The following is a 16,851-nucleotide window of genomic DNA, read 5'->3' on the forward strand; positions in this document are numbered from 1 at the left end:
TTAGTTTTATAATTACAGGTTCACTCATTATCAATGGTATGCTATGTACGGAGTGCGTAAGGATAGTTGGGTGAGTTCTTGTTAGTATTGAGTCTTGTAAATGTACCATCCCACTTGATGTCAGCAGCGAGTGTGAAACTCGCTTTAGTTTTATAATTGCACGTTCACTCACTCTGAATGGTATGCTATGTACCGAGTGCGTAAGGATAGTAGGGTGAGTTCTCGTTAGTATTGAGTCTTGTAAATATACCGTCCCACTTGATGTCAGCAGTGAGCGTGAAACTCGCTTTAGTTTTATAATCGCAATAAATGGCAGATACTCAAAACACTAAAACAAAAGTTACGTTACATGAGGCAGTGGTGGCCGTTGTGCATGTATCAAAAGCACACAAAATACTGTGTTGCTGAAATAAACTGTGTTGCTGAAATAAACAAGCGCCCGCCGCAAAAATGAAAGTAAATTTGTAACGCGGCGGAGTGGCGCGCACGCTAGGCGGGGGCGGGGGACTGCATTACAGGCAGGGGAGCGGACAGTTTGAAGTTTAATGCTGAGGGCACCACAGATGGTGGCAATAGTGAGGCAGGAGGACCAGAAGGGGCATACCGAAGCCTACAGCACCCGCGCCAAGTTCCATTTGGGAGAGGGGACAAGAAAAGAAAAATTGACTAGCAGATGTCTGGTTAAGCAAATGATTTTGCAATGTAAAAGCAGATCTTACAAGCTTTGTAGGTGGGTTAGGTATTGATGTATCTCCCTGCTAATGGGGTGCTCCATTGGCTGTTTCGACCGCACGAGGTTTGTTTTTGTGGGGAAAAAAATAATCATGGCTAGCATCAGTATCAGAATTTAACAGCGAGCACAGTGGAATTTCACATGATTGTAGTGGAAAGAAGTGACTCAGGCAACCTTCACAGTGGCGCTGTTATTCTGCGTTCCATTGTACTTGAATAACCTGCTTTTGGTACAACCTGACAACCCAAGCTGCAAAGACCCTTTTCAGAAAGGGTCACCGAGGCAGCCACTGGGGATATTGCAAAAGATGTTCCTGAGTTTGCTCTCATAGTAGTCTGGCCCCCTACTGTCTTTCACAATTGGTTCCACATTCCTAAATGAGTATACTGTGCATCCAGCGGTGGGATGGAGATACGAGATAGGATAGGGAAGGGACGCCCGGCGGGAAACTGGCACAAGCTGTTTATTTATTTATTTAATTAATTAATGCGTTTTTATATAGCGCGGAATTTACCCGAAGGTGTCAGAGCGCTTCACAATAGGAGCAGTAATGATACATAAGGAGAAAAATTACAAGTGAGCATGTTACAAAATGAAACGGTACGTTACATGAGGCAATAGTGACAATTGTGCAAGTATCAAGAGCAAACAAAATACAAGAGGTAGCAAACGATACGTTACAAAAGGAAAAAGTGACGTGTGCAGGTTAAAAGAGCATATAGGGTACACGTAGAGGTAAAAAAATTTCAATAAATGGCAGATACTCAAAACACTAAAACAAAAGTTACGTTACATGAGGCAGTGGTGGCCGTTGTGCATGTATCAAAAGCACACAAAATACTGAGTTGCTGAAATAAACTGTGTTGCTGAAATAAACGAGCGCCCGCCGCAAAAGTGAAAGTAAATTTGTGACGCGGCGGAGTGGCGCGCGCGCTTTGCGGGGGCGGGGGACAGCATTACAGGCGGAGGAGTGGACCCTTTGAAGTTTGATGCCGAGGGCGCCAGTGGGCTGAAGCGCTTCCCAAAAGCCGATTGCATGGCGGCACGATGCGCGTGATTGTGCGCGTGCTCGCCATGCAATCCGCTTTTCGGAGCCCTTTTTGGTGCCCCTTACTATAGTCTCGCCTCGCAATCGCTTACGCGATAGCAAGGCGAGACCTAAAAATCTACTGATGCGTTTTAGAAACGCTTTGATCCTGTAACGTTTGTGTTTTTGTTAAACTTAGAAAAGGAACCTACTGACATCGTACGAACTAGGGGGCAGTGTGTAAGAGGGCAGTGTGTGAGGGGGAATTGTATGAGGGCACAGTGTGAGTGTGTAAGGGTGCAGGCTGTGTGTGTGTGTGGGGTGTAAGGGTGCAGTGTGTGTGACCTAAAGTACAGTGAGTGGGTAATGAGTGAGAGCAGTGTATGTGGGGGCAGTGTGTCAAGTGGTCAGTGTGTGAGGAGGGGTCAGTGTGTGTGGTTTTTGTGAGAGGGGGGCAGTGTGTGTAGTCTGTGTGAGGGGGCAGTGTGTGTGGTCTGTGTGAGGGGGCAGTGTGTGTGGTCTGTGTGAGGAAGGGCAGTGTGTGTGGTCTGTGTGGAGGGGTAAGTGTGAGTGGTCTGTGTGATGGGGTAAGTGTGAGTGGTATGTGTGAGGGGGGCAGTGTTTGTGGTCTGTGTGAGAGGGGGCAGTGTGAACTTTGTTCATTTGTTAAATAAAGTTAAACAATAATTCTAATTTAAGCACAAAACACCTAGCACCAATAGACATTAACCAACGAAAAAAACCAAAAATCTACTGATGCGTTTTAGAAATGCTTTGATCCTGTAACGTTTGTGTTTTTGTTAAACTTAGAAAAGGCACCTACTGACATCATACAAACTAGGGGGCAGTGTGTAAGAAGAGGGCAGTGTGTGAGGGGGAATTGTATGAGGGCACAGTGTGAGTGTGTAAGGGTGCGGTCTGTGTGTGTGTACGGGGTGTAAGGGTGCAGTGTGTGTGACCTAAAGTACTGTGAGTGGGTAATGTGTGAGAGCAGTGTATGTGGGGGCGGGGAACAACCTTTACAACGCAACTTTTACAACGCACTACACTTACAACGCATTTTTTACAACGCAACATCCACTACAACGCATTCCATTACATAGCATGACACTACAACGCATTTTTAAAAACTACCTTTACAACGCATTCCATTACATCGCATACTACCTTTACAACGCATACCATTACAACGCATTATATTACACTACACTATCCAACACTTACCCTACTGTTGCACCCCCTGGAGTTAGAATAGTAATTTTTACCCCTATACTATCCAACACTTACCCTACTGTTGCACCCCCTGGAGTTAGAATAGTAATTTTTACCCCTATACTATCCAACACTTACCCTACTGTTGCACCCCCTGGAATTAGAATAGTAATTTTTACCCCTATACTATCCAACACTTACCCTACTGTTGCACCCCCTGGAGTTAGAATAGTAATTTTTACCCCTATACTATCCAACACTTTCCCTACTGTTGCACCCCCTGGAGTTAGAATAGTAATTTTTACCCCTATACTATCCAACACTTTCCCTACTGTTGCACCCCCTGGAGTTAGAATAGTAATTTTTACCCCTACACTATCCAACACTTACCCTACTGTTGCACCCCCTGGAGTTAGAATAGCAATTTTTACCCCTATACTATCCAACACTTTCCCTACTGTTGCACCCCCTGGAGTTAGAATAGTAATTTTTACCCCTACACTATCCAACACTTACCCTACTGTTGCACCCCCTGGAGTTAGAATAGCAATTTTTACCCCTATACTATCCAACACTTACCCTACTGTTGCACCCCCTGGAGTTAGAATAGTAATTTTTACCCCTATACTATCCAACACTTACCCTACTGTTGCACCCCCTGGAGTTAATATAGTAATTTTTACCCCTATACTATCTAATACTTACCTTAAATGCAATTTAATATTATGCGTTGTAATGGTATGCGTTGTAAAGGTAGTATGCGATGTAATGGAATGCGTTGTAAAGGTAGTTTTTGAAAATGCGTTGTAGTGTCATGCTATGTAAAGGAATGCGTTGTAGTGGATGTTGCGTTGTAAAAAATGCGTTGTAAGTGCATGCGTTGTAAAAGTGTGCGTTGTAACGACATACATCCGTGGGGGCAGTGTGTCAAGGGGTCAGTGTATGTGGTTTGTGTGAGAGGGGCAGTGTGTGTAGTCTGTGTGAGAGGGGGGCAGTGTGTGTAGTCTGTGTGAGGGGGCAGTGTGTGTGGTCTGTGTGAGGGGGCAGTGTGTGTGGTCTGTGTGAGGGGGCAGTGTGTGTAGTCTGTGTGAGGGGGGCAGTGTGTGTGTTCTGTGTGGAGGGGTAAGTGTGAGGGGTCTGTGTGGAGGGGTAAGTGTGAGTGGTATGTGTGAGGGGGCAGTGTTTGTGGTCTGTGTGAGAGGGGGCAGTGTGTGGTCTGTGTGAGAGGGGGGCAGTGTGTGTGGTCTGTGTGAGAGGGGGGCAGTGTTGGTTAGTGACTTGTCAGTAAACTGTATTTCTATTTTCTTTAAAGGCTGTATTAGTATTGAAAAAAATACACAATCTGACACTCGCTCACTTAAATGACTGCAGGGCCTTGGAAGTAAACTGTATTCCTATTTATTTGAGGGTGAGGGGGTGCAGAATTTGAGGGGGCTAATGTGTGTAAGGCAGTGTGTGAGTTGCCATTTTGTGGGGTCTAATGTGTGTAGGGTAGTGTGTGAGGTGGCAGTTTGGGGGGTCTAATGTGTGTAGGGCAGTGTGTGAGGTGGCATTTTGTGTGGTCTACTGTGTGTAGGGCATTGTGTGAGGCAAAACAGAATAAAAGGATAAAAGTGCTGTTTGTAGAGAGAGTGATTTTTTGTTTGTTTTGCATTAGAATATAATAGACGCATGCAAAACTCATAGGCACAAGGTCAAGTAGTCAGTCGCACAAAGCCGAAAATCAGAAAAAGATGAAAGAAAGAAGAGGCGGAGGGGAACTACATGGAAGAGGAGAGACGCGTGGGCGGTTAAAAAACAAACATTCAAAGTAAATAAATATAATAGACGCATGCAAAACTCATAGGCACGAGGTCAAGCAGGCAGTCACACAAAGGCCAAAAAAAATGCGAGAAAGAAAAGGCGGGGCGGAACTATACGGAAGGGGAGAGACGCGTGGACGGAGAGGAGCCTGTGAGAACACGCGGCGGAGATCAAAGAAAAGGCGTACGGCCATATGGAGAGTGAGGGGGTGTGCAGCCTGGTGAGCTGAATGCGTGTGGCAACAGAGGGAGAGCGCGGCGCGTGCGCACGAAGTGTCTTGTAGAAAATGGAAGCTGTAAAGAATGCGCGTGGTTGTGGCAGTTGTTGACAATGCGCCTGATTGTGTTCACATGAACTGTACACGATCCGCAGCTAGGTAGACTTTTCGGACTGCTTACTATAGTCTCACCTATCCATCCCTGCGAGATAAAATAGGCGAGACCTAAAAATATATAGGGGTGGGCTGCCCCTCATGGGAATGGCCATACCCCACCCCAATAAGAAGAGAGACAGTCTTTCTGCCCCCTTGGGAGGCAGATGGGGGTAATTACCCCTCTTCTACCCCCCGATACCAGGTTCGAGTTTTAAAATCACTGTAGGGGAGAAGGCTGCCCACTATGGGCATAGCCATGCACCCACCCCTCAAAAAATATGGTGACCATCTTTGTGCTCCCCATGGAGGGCAGATGGGCTGATTAGTCCCAATCTGCCCTCGCCCCCAGAGGGGCGGCATGAAGCCAAATGGACACCAGGGATGTTTTTTTTTTTAAGAGAGTAGAGGGGTGGGGACTGCCTACCATGGAGATGGCCATGTCCTACCCCAACAGGAAGCCAATCTTACAGTCTCCCTCATGGGGCAGTTTGGAGCAAATATACAAATTTGCCCTCCTTGGGGTCCAAAAGCACACTAGACACCAGGGACTACATTTATGCAGCATTTCTTTTAGTGGGGGGGGGCTGGGCATGGGCCACGCTCTCTCCCACCCTGCACCGCATTAGAATTTCCACCCTGCTTGGGGTGGATGCGGTATTCACCCCCAAACTGCCCTGGGGGCATAAAACCCACTAAACACCAGGCATTTCAAAAAAGAGCAAACACAAACAAAGGAGGGTGTGGCCTTCCCTGGCATCAAGCCATACCACTCCCTAGAAGAGACACAAGTTTATTTCTGACCCCCAGGGGGCAGGTGGAAGGTTTGTCCCAATTTGGGAGATTGTTCCAAATATGCTCACTGGGGAGGGGTAGAAAGTCCACCTGATACCAGGGATTTTTTGCTTTTGTGGCAAAAGAAAGTGGTGCAGGTGGTGCACTCTGACACTGCAACACCCCCACTCCCTAAAACAGAACAAACCGGTCTTTTTGCCCCTCTCCGCAACCAGGAAACAGAAGGTTTGCCCCAATTTGCCCCTGGAGACCAGAGAGCCCACTGTATGGCAGGAATATATTTTTTTCAATACAAAAATAGGGTGGGTCTGGCCATCCTATCATCCGCTCCACACTCACCCCTTAAGCCCCAACCGTTTTTCTGCTCCCCTGCAGACTAAGACATCCCATCCCAATGGCAAATGAGAGGGCATCTGATTCCTTTCAGTATTTGTATACATATGGGCCCAGGATAGTGTGGCTAACTTCCAATATTGGCCCACTTGTAATGGTGAATGGCTGCACTTGTTGGGTTTGGGTAGGCTGCCACCTTGGAAAACCTACCAGACCCAGACAGTTATGAAATCTAGATATCCGGTAGAGTCCAGGATGGTGTGGTTTGCATGGATCCCACAACATTTTCTTACCCACAATGCCACGCAAACTGCAAACTATGGCTAAAAACACACACTTTTTTCACACGTCTGTGAGGAAAACTTCTGGAATCTGCGGAGAGCCACAAACTTCCTACCAGGACACAGTGGGTAAGAAAACCTCATGGGATCCACGCAAGGCACACCACGCTGAAATCCCCTGGTTGACTAGTTTTAAAAAATCTTTGAGGTTTGCATGGGTGACACCATAGCACGGCCCCAAATACCACAGCTACCCTGACTGCTTATAATCAATGTAGTTCTGTAGGGCCTTTTGACTCAATGTCTCTTGACCCACCCATAAAAGTGAGGTACTATTGTTATCGGAAGACTTTGAGGAATGCTGAGTGGTAGAAAATGTGGTGTTCTCTGCAGATTCCAGATGTTTTCTTCACATAAATGCGAAGAAAGTGTGTTTTTAGTCAAGGTTTTCAGTTTACAAGGCATTGTGGGTACAAAAATGTTGTTGGATCCATGCAAAGCACACCACCCTGGACTCCGCCAGAGTGTAAGAAGGAAGACACTGTGAAAAAATACCCTCTAAATCATAAGCTAGAACAGGTAACCACAAATTCGGAGACATACAAATAATCACTGCTCATAAACTCCATATCATGTGCCCATTTCAGAAATAGATAGGTTTCCTGGATACCCATGTTTTACTTTACATATGTGGCCGTATGAATTGGCCTATACTCGGTACACAATGAAAAAACATTATACGGTGCAGCTCAGTTGTTGGCTCTGAGTACCCTGGGTTCTTGTATATTCCCGCAACCAGAAGGGTCTAGTGGACGTAATGGTATATTGCTTTTATAAATCGGCCATTGCGACAAAACGTTACAGATGAAAACATTTTCACCAATGTCCATTTCTTCCTACTCATTTCTGAAATTTCTTTATTACAAAATGGGAAAACCTTGAGGGATCTACACATATAATCCTTGCTGAATTTGGAATATTGTCTTCTTTTCAGAAATCTTTAGCTTTTTTTGATCACCCGTGGGTTTTACACTGGTTTCCACCAGAAACTGGAAGTAGGTTGAGAGCACAAAAAATAGGAAAAATGGGGTACCTCTGAACTGTGGGGAAAAAAACTTATTATTCTGCTTTTCGTGTTCCTGAAAGCTGGGAAGATGGTGACTTTAGTACAGTAAACCGTTCATTGATGCTCCTTTTAGGAGAAAAAAAAAACCAGACACTTTTATCCAAAGGACTTTTCACCTAATGTTCCCATAAAACTCAAAATGTAGCTATATTTTGCCTATTTTCTTGATCTCCTCCAGGGGAATCCACAACCCCACTTTCACAATCGTGAGGATGTTTGAAACAAGCATTTGCAATGCAATCAGTCTGGCCTTTGGGAACTTATATGTATTTAGCTATTCAGCACATTAGCCTGGGTGCTGAAACATCTACTGTTCTTTAACTTGGAGGGAAAGTAAGCACCAGACTGCATGACACGCCAGGTATGGGAACACATGGAGAGAAATATTGCCTTTCAGCGGAAAATGGTATAGTCCAAAGCTCTGTTTTTAATATAAAATAAGGGCCTTCGTTGGTCATATCACTGAAAATACAAGATTTAAAAAAAATATTATTGTCTACAGGTGCTTGTGGAAGACAATTTTTATGAACTGGAATCTAGACAATGCTAAAGTGATTCTGGTTTTTATGGACCTCTTCTGGTCGTTTTCTATCAAGAAAGTTAAATAGAGGCAGTTGCCATAAAAATAAATAAAAGTCGCTCCCTCAGCAGAAAGCAATTCTGGTATTTTACTGAACTCTGCTGGTCATTTTCCATCAAGACAGTTAAATAGAGGCAGTTGAACAGATAGAAAGGCCCTAAGCAGAAGCAGACAAGTCCTAGGGCTGATCTCCAGAGCCCACAAAGTACATACACATATAAGTATAGTATATACTAAAGTATATATAAGAGGTCTCGAATGCTCGACCTAAAAAGGACACAACATTTTGGAGCTCTAAGTGCAAACTACTACAAATCGCCAAAAAAGGGTTCCTTACTGGGAGGAGAAGGGGGCACAGCAGTTAAGGGGTTAATATAGACGTGAATCAATTCATATACAGTAATGCGCAGCTGTTTCTAAAGCACAAACCGCACAGTAAACAGCCTGTTGGGGCCAATCCAGCATGATGAAAGACCATGGCAACCCAAACTGACACTGGCGGAGGGGGGGGGGGGGGGGTTCATTTATATATGTCAATCAGTAAAATGTAATTCTCGATCGGAATTATTTAAATATAAACGCCATTAAATAAATGGAGAAGTAGTTCGAATTAAGGCTTAACTTGCATTGTTGAAATAACGTCACTGAAATGCACTTCAACGGTATACATGATTTTTTTTGTTTAAAATACAATATCCAGAAGAACGTTAATTATATTTCTAGCTGCACAGAGTAATAGAAGAAAGCCTGCTGTGCTGGTCAAACCACATGCTGTACACTAAGCACAAGTAAAGTGAAAAAATAATTCAGGAGACCATGTGGTGACGTCAAAAGTATTCACTCAGAACAGACCTCCTTTCATTTATTTCAATCCTTGTCTTCTAGTACCAAAACTTTAAATTGAGGTGCGGTGCGTATATGTGTGACAACATTACGTAACGTAAAGCTAGCCGTTTTTAAACCGAGCCAACACACGCCAACCCGTCCAGATTAACTAGATACAATGTTTCCGTACATGCATGCGGAGTTTTTATACGAACGAACGGTAACTTAATAACAGCCTGAGAGCTCGGTGTACCGTAAATAATGCAAAAGGAAGGTCGTTTTTCCTCACCTGGTATATTCTGAATTAAGGGTGATATAAAATCCATCGTTATCCATGCAAAGATGTCGAGGGTGGCCAGAAAGATTCGTAACAGCATCGAGAACGGTGCACGACAAACTGGCACGCGCTCGGTTATGAAACTCGGTGCAGGCTGTTAATTCTAAGGATGGTGCAGTGAAGTGGACGGGAGCCGGGTTTCCAGTATAGCTGGCTCAGTACCCTTTCATAATAAAAGTCCCTAGGATGAAAGCTGCTGAGCAACGTCAGGGCGGCGAGGGATGAGCAAGGGGCGTGGTTGGTGTTTATTCATGCAAGTGCAAGCACATCCATGGCACTAAAACGGTTATTTGTGTGTCCTCACAGATTACACACACTCGACTACCCTCCTCTGTAATTAGACCATATGCACGCAGCAGCTGTCACAAAACTATCCTTGGTTGCAGCGCACGTTCTCTCAGCTGCCAAGGTTACAGATTGCTTATGTGTGACATTTTCTTAATTTCAGTGTGCTCATGAGTGACATTCAACGATGACTATGAGTGACACTTTAACGCAAGCAAAATCCAACTATGAAGATGAGGGAAACCTATAAATATCAGAAAGGACACCCATTCGAGCAACGAGAAAGTCTATGAAGATCCTAAAACTGTTGCAAGCACCGGAAATGGAATGGCACTAACTGCATAGGAGGGCCTGGTATTGATGTATGAATGCCAAATTGCCATAAGATTTAACCGGTTTATTGAAGTAAAATAGCTTGTGAAGAAGTGCACCACAGCTGCAGACCTCGGATCCCAACTAATGAACAGACAAAATTCTAGACTGCTCAGCACAGTCAGTACAGGAGTGTGAGCAGAGCTGCAACTTGACTAAATAATATAAAATTAGGTTATAAGTACTTTGGCTCTTGTGTGAGTGACAGAGCGAGCATCACCACAGTACGAGGACTCCCGACATACTCTACACTTTACATGCAGCTGAAGTCTTTGATATCAGTTTTAAACTCACTGGATAGATTAGGATTTTTTGGAGTAGGCGCAGGACATGGGATGGGATTCCGATGTAGAGGACGTTTCCGTAATCAAGACTAATTGTGATAGGGCCTGGGTGACTATTCGTCTGGATTTCAGTAAGATCCACTTTACAATCTTGCATACAATTTGCAGGATGTGGACGCATGATGAGAAGATGGCATTGATCTGTCTGCTCATGGAGAGGTTGGTGTCCAGGATGATCCCGAGTTCTTGGCATGGTCGGCTGGGGTTGGTTGGGGAACACGTTCGGAGGGCCACCAAGTGCCGTCCCAGGACGAGGTGAAGAGATCAGCAGATTTGTGGGAAGGGTAAAATGGTAAGGGTTGGGGTAAGGAAGTAAGAGTAAGGAGTTAAGGATGTAAATATAAGGGTAAGAATAAGGATATAATGTTTTAAAGGTAAGATGGTAAGGGGCAAACGTAAGGGGTAAGAGTGTAAAGGTAAGGATTAAAGGTAAAGAGCGAGATTAGGATTAGTGGTTAAGTGTCAGGGCATAAAGGTAAGAGGTCAGGGATTAAGAGTTTAAGAGTGTAAGATATTATGGGTTTAAAGGTATAGGTTCTGGGTAAACTACAAGATTGAAGGTAAGTAAATTAAGGGAAATGTAGTAGGGCTAAGGATAAGGGGTTAGGTTTGTAAAGGTGTTGGATTAAGGATAAAGGAGTAAAGTTAAGGGAAAGGAGTTACGGACAAGACATTAAAGGTATGAGGTGATGGATAAGGGGTTATGGGTGAGTAATTATGTATAAGAGTAAGGGTACAGGTCTAAGAGTAAAGTAGAAAGGGCAAGAGGTTAAGGGTGTAAATGTAAAGGGTTAGTGAATGGGTTATGAGTAAGGGGCTGTAAGTAAAGCGTTATGGGTAAGGGGTGAGATGTTATGGGTGCAAAGGTAAGGGGTAATGGGCTAAGGATTCTACAGGGTTATTTATTTATTAAAGTGGGGTAAGATAAACTTCACCAGGTACATAAGAAAATAATTAGATGCTTTGGATAAAAATGATAAAAAAGGGCTTACCTACAGAATGAGAAGGAAATGGCAAACAATGAAAAACGAAAATAAAACCACCACATTTTGCACTAAAATGTATTGATGTACAAACCACTGCAATGACTGTAATACACTGGTACAGGCTACTGAGCCAAGGACTAGCCATAGTGAGATGTGCAAAATGCCCTGTATTATAAATAACTATAGGGCCCATAATTGAAAGCAAGACTTGCGAGAAATGGCACGTGAAATTGATTACTCCGGGTTTGATGCTGTGCCACCATATGATGTGTTGTCTTCTGTTAAACATTACTAAAGACTATCGTATGTTATAATTCCTTCTTGCATGATTTGAGAAATATTTTCCCAAACATCTTACCTTTTTTATTTTTGTATTATTATTTGTCGCATTTTCTGGGATTATACAAAGTGAGTATTTATTTACATAAAGTTCATTCATTTTACATTCAAATCTGACCAAATCGGATTGTTAACGTATTCTATGTAAATCAAACATTATGAACCTGAGTAGCAAATTTGGACTTTCATTTCCAGATGTAATAACCCTGACATTACTCTAACGTGAGTACTCACATTACTGCTTAATAAAGTAAATCGTTCGACATTAAACCAAACATCTTGCCACTGAATCACTGGCAAGCGGTGCCAAGCAGATTCCAATGAAACATTACTGTGACAGCAAATGTAATTAGGCAGTGTCTTCGTTGTTAACAACCAACGGGAACCTCTGTTCAGTGACAATCTTACAGCAGAGTAGTAATACAGGCTGACACAGTAAGGGTCGGATGCACTCACACGCAAAATATGACCAAACGTTTCCCACTGATAAGAAAAACTGATAGCCATGAACATGACTCTTTTGCCATTAACAGAACTGCCCTTTGCCCAGGCTTCCTCTTCCACTCCTCAGGAGTGTACATGACAAACATCACATACAGGCGTGTTAAGCAGGTGTTATTGACTAGAGGGTGTAGCTAGTGGGGGGGTGTTTGACATTTTGTATGTGCCCTTAAAAGTACCCGATAACATTGACATTCGTCATTGGTCAAGAAAACACAGTGAATTGTGTCCTCTAAAGGGCACACACCTTGCTCACTGCCTTCACGAAGACCCTCAAAATCAGTGGTGGCTGGTGACATTTGAAAGTGGTGGGCGTAAAAAAAGGGTCTAAATGTGTTTTGTGTCATAGCGAGCCTGATTGACTAAAGGGGAACTACAGGACCCTCACGCCAAGGAAATTTTGAAGAACAAAAAAAAAAGGCCCAAAGGATGCAGGTTAAACCACATTTCAGAAAGCAAGAATATTTATAAAAGTAGGTAGGATATGTAGACTTGAAATAATTAAACACATTTAAAACTGTCCCATATCGTGCTTCATTCCTGCTTGCACCCGTGCCATCCATTTAGCCTGACTGCATTATTTTAAAAGAATAGGGAACATTGGCGTTAGCCGCCTGACCTTATTGCCAAAGAAAGATGAACTATATGTCACCTCAGGTCTCCATTAGGGCCAAAGATTGGGTGGCGAAAACAGTGACCAAGTCTCCATAACCACACTCTCTCAGATGCATTGAATTAGTTATATAGCGCCACTCATACCAGTGCAGGGTGTCTGAGCACTTTGCATCACACGCATATTACACACAGACATTCAATCATACATGTGTAAATCACTGTGTAGGAAATGTTACGTAAGCCAAAGGACTAAAAGTGTAGGAGTCACATGTCATCCATACTGGTAGGCAGCATAGTTTAAGAGTGCTTGGTGTGGAGAAGCACAAACTCAGAGTCGAAAAAGAAACAGCATAGTTGGGAGTTTTCTTTAATATTAAGAATCGATTTCTAGCCAAATTAACCCTTTTTGCAACATTGATCAATGTTCTGTACTTTGCAGCGTGTATGCAGTTCTAGGATGAAAGTTAATACCTCACTATTCTTTATTAGGACTAAGGACTTTAAATTATACATTGCAAGTAACCTGCTGATCTGTTTACATCTGTAATCTACATGGTACACGTTCTCTGCAGCAGGCATATTAACCCTCTGCACTAACTTCACCTAAGTCAAAACCACAACTATACAAAATGCTGATCTCTCTCTCCAGGAAGATAATTAATCACACGAGTTATCTTGACATTTATGTGAGGCCTGGTAATTGCGGGGTGAAAGAAACGCTGCAGCAGGTGCTTCAAAGGCATAATAAACTTTCAAACACGGCGCCCCCAGGATTCCAGCACCCGGTGCGGTGGCACCGATCGCACCGCCCTAAAGCCGGCCCTGACTGGCATTGATACGGCACCGGAGGGTCTAAAATAGTAATGAATGTACATAACTATTTTAGGCCTAAGGAGGGCCTAAAATAGTTTTGTACATTCATAACTTCACAGTAACGGCCGGCATGATGGGGGTGGGGGTCGTCACGGGGGGGTGGAGGCGGGTGGGTAAATGAAAGAATATTATAAAACTTACCATCCTCGTCCTGCAACATCTTCTGGATGCGTTCCAACTCCTGCTCCGTCCTGCAACACCGCAGCTTCTGGATGCGTCCAAACTGCCGCTCCCGCCGTCCTGAAGCTCTCGTCGTCATGTCGTCATGAATGAAAGGCAGCCTCCCTCCCTCCGCTCTGCCAATCACAACGCTGAGGCGCAGTAGAGAGCGCCCCAGCCGGGACCATTTTCGCTATGTAGAGTGGGCGCCATGGGCGGTGCTGCTCGAGGGCATGGGGGGAGTGGCTTGCCCAGTGTTGTGCATACGGACTGTTTGATCGGCCCCAGGGCCGGCCAAACAGTCCCTATGCACAACACTGGGCAAGCCACTCCCCCCTGCCCTCAAGCAGGACCGCCCACCCCCGATCAGGCACTTCTGCTTTCTCGCAGTGCGAGAAGGCAGAAACATAAATGGTAGTTATTACCATTTATGTTTCTGCCTTCTCGCACTGCGAGAAAGCAGGGGGGCGGCGCCCAAACGCCCGTATGCAGGAGCCGCCACTGCTCAAAATATATCCTTTTGACAATTTCAAACTAGCCCCCAGCATATTACATTCTAAACCACACATATTGTATCCTACTGCTTCTTGTTTTCATGGTAGAGGCGTGCTAAATCAAAATATACCAGATAGCCACATAAAAACAAAAATGTAGAGCTTGGTGACAAATATCACAAAGAGGCACAACAGGATCAATCTGCATGGGAAACAATACAGGTGTAAAACAAGTAATAGACAAGGCAGAAAAGATTTACGCCACTGTTACAAGTGCTCTGAGAAAATTCCAATACCCAAAGTGAAAAGTATGGTTTGCAAAGTTGTTTCTATTATGAGTAACTTGGATTTTTCCCAGGCAAACTTAGGCAGGTCAATCCTGCTGAAAATTACCAGATGAAAAATTTCCAGTAAATACAGCGCCAAGACGAATTTGGTTTATTAAGCACCAAATTCAGCATTTTATTTCCCGTTTTTAGGGTAAAACTCATAATTGACATTATTTATTGCATCAGGTAAATGACAAACACCTTGGTATTGTTATTTATGAGGTGCGATAAATAATGATGGTTTTACCCCAACCTCATAATTGAGGCTTCATTGGAGAGGGCTATACCGGTTGTTTTAAAGGCTCTGAACCCGACTTATAGGCTCGAGTAGCAGGCAAGGGCCTATATCAAGGGTAAGGGCCTTTAACAACCAGTATAGTCTGAGGCACAAGGGTTATACGGCTATTAGAATATTCCACCCACTAAACATAGACTGTTCTAAATTAAAAAGGGAGAAACATGAAAACAAACATTGGAATGTTGAAGCTCTGGGTTTATACCAGCCATGATAAGCCTGGAGCACTCCATTGTCTTCAATGGAGCTATCAACATACCAATGTTCTAATATAGCCTTATAGCCCGCCGTAGCGGGCTATACCGGCTATTAAAGGCCCGCTGCAGCGTTAAAGGCCCGAGCCGAAGGCGAGGGACTTTAACAAAAGCAGCGGGACTTTAATAGCGGTATAGCCCTGCTACGAAGGGCTATAAGGCTATTAGAACATTCTGCCACTAGAGGGCAGAATGTTCTAACAAATTAAACAAAGGCTTCTCGAAGCTCGAGGGGATTTAAATCCCCTCGAGCTTCCAGAGGCTTTTGTAAAACATTGGAATGTTGCTCTGCGGGACTTTACCGGCCCGTAGAAGCACGGAGCACTCCATTGTCTACAATGGAGTGCTCCACATTCCAATGTTCTAATGTCATTTAAATTCTGGATTTATTTTACTGGCACACATTATGGGTCACTGCACCCATACTGTGAATAGGGAATACCCATTTTAGTGCGCGTGTTGGCAAATGGCCGACACACCCAATACCTCCCCAGTGCATCTGTCGGTTACTGCAGACACAAAGGAGGCATATGAAGGCCCCAGTGGTGCAGAGAAGTCGATTCCTGCTTGGGGGTCGCTATATGAGAGCAATCCCCAAGCAGGGTTTCTGGGGAAGTGGCCCCATGGGAAAGGGCTGGTACCCTCCCTCCCACCCCCATACCAATACCAGCTCGCCTTTCTGCCCCCTCCTGGGTTGCAGATGGGAGTAATTACTCCCTATCTGCCCCGCTGGAGGGCAGAAAGCCCACTAGACACCTGGGTCAATTTTTTAAAATAATGATAGGGGTGTGGACTGTTCATGGGCATGGCCATGGCCTCATCCCCAAATAAAAAAAGGGGCAGTCTTTCTGCCCCCTGGAGAGCTGATGGGGGTGATTACTCTTAATCTGCACTGCGGAGAGGAGGGGGGGGGAGCCCACTAGACACCTGAATTTTTTCAAAAGAGAAATCAAGGTGTGTGTCCATGCCCCGACCCCAACAAGAAGAAAGACATTCATTCTGCCCCCCCATCCATTTGGGGGGAGGATGTGGTTAATAACCCATTATTTGTCCTTTGGGGATAGAAAGCCCATTAGACACCAGGGTCAATCTTTAAAATAACTACGGGTGAGGGAGCCACAATAAGAAGACAGTCATTCTGCCCCCTTGGGAGGCAGATGGGGGTAATTTCCCCGATCTGCCACTCCAGGTGGTAGAACGCCCACTAGACACCAGAATAGTTTTAAAGAAAAATATAGGGGTGTAGGCTGCCCACCATGGGCATGGCCATGCCCAAACACCAACAAGAAGAAAGGCAGTCTTTCTGTCCAATGCTTGGTGGGGGAAAAGTGAGTTATTACCCCTGTTCTGCCCCTAGGGGAGTGTAGTAAGCCCACTAGACACCAGGGTCGATCTTTAAAAGAACTATAGAGGAGGGGGCTGCCTTGCCACCACCCCTGAAAAACTATAGTGAACATTTTTCTGCTACCATTGAGGGCAGATGGGGTGATTGCCCCAATCTGCCTCTCAGGGGGCTGAAAAACCACTCCACTCCAGGCAATTAAAAAAATATATAGGGGTGGGCTGCCCCTCATGGGAATGGC

General features: G+C 44.5%; 1 protein-coding gene across 3 annotated transcripts in view; it reads right to left on the bottom strand.

The window, feature by feature from the left end:
• Positions 1-16,851, bottom strand: part of LOC146856881 (carotenoid-cleaving dioxygenase, mitochondrial-like) — a 529,204-nt gene that overhangs the window by 468,170 nt on the left and 44,183 nt on the right. The window contains exon 1 of one of the 3 annotated variants that reach the window (XM_085647338.1): positions 9,375-9,535. The exons of the other annotated variants lie outside the window; for them this stretch is intronic. Coding sequence (XP_085503464.1) covers positions 9,375-9,462 — 88 coding nt within the window. The 5' untranslated portion in view covers positions 9,463-9,535. Of the gene's footprint in view, positions 1-9,374; positions 9,536-16,851 lie in introns of those variants that run through there. 3 annotated transcript variants of the gene reach the window in all.

The sequence above is a fragment of the Triturus cristatus genome, chromosome 3_2 (assembly GCF_964204655.1).
Source record: "Triturus cristatus chromosome 3_2, aTriCri1.1, whole genome shotgun sequence".
Taxonomy (NCBI): Eukaryota; Metazoa; Chordata; class Amphibia; order Caudata; family Salamandridae; genus Triturus; species Triturus cristatus.